General features: G+C 40.3%; 1 protein-coding gene across 2 annotated transcripts; it reads right to left on the bottom strand.

Moving 5' to 3' along the window:
• Positions 1-254: 254 nt before the first annotated feature.
• Positions 255-2,087, bottom strand: LOC122020891 (EPIDERMAL PATTERNING FACTOR-like protein 9). Of its 2 annotated transcripts, XM_042578929.1 has the most exons (4): positions 1,836-2,087; positions 725-1,137; positions 415-655; positions 255-311 (listed from the first exon to the last, which is right to left on the bottom strand). In XM_042578929.1, exons 2-4 carry the CDS (start codon positions 921-923, stop codon positions 296-298), a joined length of 456 nt encoding a protein of 151 aa, XP_042434863.1. In that variant the 5' UTR covers positions 924-1,137; positions 1,836-2,087; the 3' UTR covers positions 255-295. The 2 variants fall into 2 exon arrangements, with proteins under 2 accessions (XP_042434863.1, XP_042434862.1); XM_042578928.1 differs by having other exon boundaries at positions 725-2,087.
• Positions 2,088-4,184: the final 2,097 nt, after the last annotated feature.

Raw genomic sequence — 4,184 nt, 5'->3', positions numbered from 1 at the left:
ATGTTATTGTGCCTACACAAAAGCCTGTCTCTGGCAATATTACATGCTTACAAGGTGGCATCACATGCAGTCATTCCTCTGGTTCAAATCCTAAATGGGTGGCACAGTAAAGAGTGAAGTCTCCCTTCCCTAGATAGATTTACTACTTCAATCGTACAGAATAAAAGGATTGATGAAAACCTAAAAATCTTCAGGGTTTTTCATTTTGGATTCACCTCCAACAGCAAGTGTCTAAAAATTAGAACTTTTCAAGCTTTTCAGTGACAAAATCAAATCTTTAAGGAAGACTAGTTCTTCACATAGGCTCAAAGCTACAATGAAAAAGATTTAAAGACACTGAAGGAGAGAACAAACAAGAGGCTCAACGAGTTACAATATTAATTAATGGCTGCGAGACTGATGAGATAGGATCACCTGTGGCAGACGCACCGGTAGCGGTAGGCGCTGTTCATGGGGTCGCCGGCGTCCACCGGAACTTGCTCAGCGCTGCACTTGAACCGGCAACCTCTACACTCGTTGTAGGTGCAGATTGGAGCCGTCGAGCCTATCAACTCTCCCCTGGTTATTCCACTCCTTGCCATCTCCTTGCCATTCCCTGCGACGTCCTTGCGCGGTGGGAAAAAGCTTGAGCGATCAGTAACTTGTCCTGCGAAGCCTGCAAGCAAATTGGCGATGTGAGTTCAAAGTTCAAGAGGCCAGAGAAACTAATGTTGGATATTTTGACCTGTAGAGCGGCAGAGAGCAGAGATGAGAAGGGTGAAGAGGAGGCAGAAGAAGAGGAAGGAGGTGGTGGGGTTGGTGGAGGGCATGGCCATGGCCGGTGGCTGAAAGTCGGAGTAGATAGCAAAAATGAAAGGTGAAATGGAACACTGCAGAGAATGTGAAGAATAAAAAGAGGAGGAGGAGGAGGAGAATGTAAGCATGCAGGGGATTGCTTGTCCCACGCAGGAAAAGAACGAGGTCCCCTCTCCATGCAATGTTGCAGTCACAGTTAAAGACAAAATTGACCAGAATCAATTATTATCATGCACGCTTGAATGATCTTTTGTCCAACGATTTGAATCTTGTAATCTGTTCTCTGTCTCTTGTCCATCATCATGTCGATTTTTCCCTTGGCTTTTCCTCTGAGGTAGGTCGCTGGATTTGGAAATGATTAAGAATGCATAATAAACACAACAAACATGAAGTTGAAATGATTGTACAGCATTCAAATCATCTGTTTAAAGAGGCAGGTAAATTGCTAAGGAAGATGACTGAAAATTCTCGATCGTATCCGATCCGAAACTGAAATTGAGCAAAATAAAGCAAACAAATTTTCAAAAACTGAAAAAGAAATCGATCGATCTAAGGTTAATTGACAACGTCATTGATCAAAACGGAAATTGGGGGAAGAGGGAAATCCACAAAATGAAACAATCGAAGCCAAGAAGCACTGAATAAATGTCGCCAAACAATTGCAATCGGTTTATTTTAGGGATCAGAATTGGTATAAAAGATTCAATCACAATGCGTTCGAATGACTTGCATCACATCTCAAATCGATCGATCTAAGGTTGACTGACGGCAACGAAACTAGGGATTAAGAATAACTACACAAAGAATGTTTCATCATGGATCATAGCATGAATTGGGGGAAAAGGGGGAAATCCACAAAATGCAACAATCGAAGCCAAAAGGAACAGAATAAACGTCGCCAAACAATCGCAATCGGTTTATTTCGGGATCAGAATTGGTATAGAAGATTCGATCACACTGCGTTCAGAAACACGGACCCAATGACTTGCATCACATCCCAAATCGCGGAAACAACTACACGAATCGACGGGAATACTCACAGACAAAGTAAAGCAACAATAAACGACGGGCGATCAGAGTTTTTCGATCGATCAAAGAGTGGATCTCCGGCATATCGTTGCAGTTCTCTTTCCTTGAGAAATCCAATGATGCATCCACAGCTTTCCGTGGAACGAATCGAAAACCCTCGATGATCGGCGAGATCGCAAGAGATAACGATGAATGAACGAAAGGGAGCAAACCGGGAGAAGAAGGAGATGGCCGGAAACCGACGGGATTCTGGCTGAGTTGAGAAGAAGGCTGCTTGAGTCTGGGCGAGGTATTTATAGTCCCGACTAGGGAAACCCTAAACCGCCTTCGAGCTCATTTGAAATTGAGTTTTGAAATTAATATTTTAGATTATTTTTAATTTAAAGTTCATTTAAACCCAAAAAAAAAAAAAACACTGCCGATATTTCTCATCTCAAAAATATTTATTATTTAAGGCATTTATCACTTTTCTGATCATTTATCTCTAGAACTAGTTCAACTGAAGGTTTAGATATCTAAATTAATATATAAAGAATATACTATTTTTCATTTTAGGTCTAAGTTCTCATGATTTTATTCTTGGACTCTACCTAAAAAATCTCATGCTAATGGAGATATCTTTTATCTTTATAAATCATGATCTTTTTCATATATTTTACAATGTGAAACTATGTTTGTAATTTTACAAACCCAACACGGACACAAATTACTAAAAAAATTACATGGGTAGTGCAACAAATGCATGATGATTGTAGATCGATTAACTATCAAAAGAGGTTGATGCCCAAGGAATCATCATTTACTATGCTCTCCACAATTAAACATTAATCTTTATCATGTTTGTTCATCTCAAGTTGTGGTTCCTTGGAGTGGACCACTTGGCCATTTTGGGCTTCTTGTGATTCCAACGGTTTCTCATCAAATTCTATCAATTTTCCCCATAAATCCTTCATATATGTGAAATCGCTAACCTTACTCAAGTTTTCCTTTGATAAATCCACATACAAGATTGTTTTTTTTTTCCCTCTTTCATTTGCCATAAATTTCACTTCTTGCTCCTTTGTCCACTTTTTCCTTCCAAGAAGGTTTTCATGATCATCAAAGTGAACTTTAAATCCTCTCTCAAAAACTATTCATATTTTTTCCATTGTCCACTAATTCGATTGTGGACCCAAATGTCAAAGTGAAAGTGAAGAATTCTTCATGCGTACTCTGATCGACAGCAGCGATCGAATAAGTGGTTTAATGGCTCGATGTCACCTAGAGATTAAAAAAATGGTACGAGACATCTAACGGATCACAGCATGAAGAACATCTAGATCTAGATGCAATATTGACGATACAAGATTTCATCGGATGGGTCTAGTAGTTAGCACATGAAATATTGTTACACACGAGGTGTTTTTATTCATAATGAAATTTCTTTTCTATCCACTCCTTTTTCATTCACGAATCTCGATGCATTATTAAAATAGGACAAACCCTTCTTACATTCTGACAACTTTCTAAAAATGGTCTTATCATTACTATGTTTTGTAAGGTAGAAGCTTCCTCACATAAGCAACATAGGAAATATTCCCTTGATTCTCTGACAATTGTTACACGAAATGTCAAAAGGGAATATTAGACCGTTAGATTGATGGACCTTTTGACATGGTGAATCGACCGGTTGACTGAGTCTCTCTTTGTAGTTCGATCGACCTCCGCTCATAGATGGGATCGGGTCAGCTAAAGAATGACAACCTTCTTGAAGGCTTAGCCTGTGCTCGGCCTCTACACTCGGATAGATTGTTCGGATCGGTCGGGCCACGTGCCCAACATGTGCGATCGGACCTCTAGTTCGATCGACTAGAGCACTCAGCGGAGACACCTGACTCAGCTCTGAATGTCACTAATACAGCTCAAGATTTCATCGGCTCCGAGGGACTCGGTGTCCAATCGGCTAGACCACTAGACCGAACCAAATGATCTTGCTAACCCTGAGTGTTGACCCCTTCTTAACTTTAACCGCCACGTCAACCGACCTTCTTGACTTTGACCCCGACTCAATGCCATACCTTATTCGCCATATCAGATGAAGAAGGTGAACTACATAAGTGAGGCTTGAAGGATGACATGTGGAATGACTGAAGGCTCTATGCACCTACGGGATGAAAAAACCTAGTAGGAGATGATCTCGATGGCAAGGACATGCTGTGAAAGGTAAGTTCTTGTGTGAATTGTGAGAGTTGAGAGGAATGTATTCTTAGAAGAAAGTAGATCTCGACTTAGACAAAGACATATTATTAGGATGATCAGATCAATACTCCAACCGAATAGAAATGATTCTAATTGACCAAGGTGTCGTGTCCAAAGGATAT

This window comes from Zingiber officinale, chromosome 9A (genome assembly GCF_018446385.1).
Source record: "Zingiber officinale cultivar Zhangliang chromosome 9A, Zo_v1.1, whole genome shotgun sequence".
Classification (NCBI taxonomy): Eukaryota; Viridiplantae; Streptophyta; class Magnoliopsida; order Zingiberales; family Zingiberaceae; genus Zingiber; species Zingiber officinale.
Note: the sequence above shows the minus strand (reverse complement) of the source record. Positions and strands in the feature narration are given on the sequence as shown.

What these genes read in the sequence shown, in the direction of transcription:
- LOC122020891 (XM_042578928.1), bottom strand. Translation starts at nt 923, where the DNA reads ATGCTTACATTCTCCTCCTCCTCCTCCTCTTTTTATTCTTCACATTCT. An exon ending in TGCTCTCTGCCGCTCTACAG is followed by an intron (nt 656 to 724) that starts GTCAAAATATCC and finishes ATTTGCTTGCAG; the next exon opens with GCTTCGCAGGACAAGTTACT.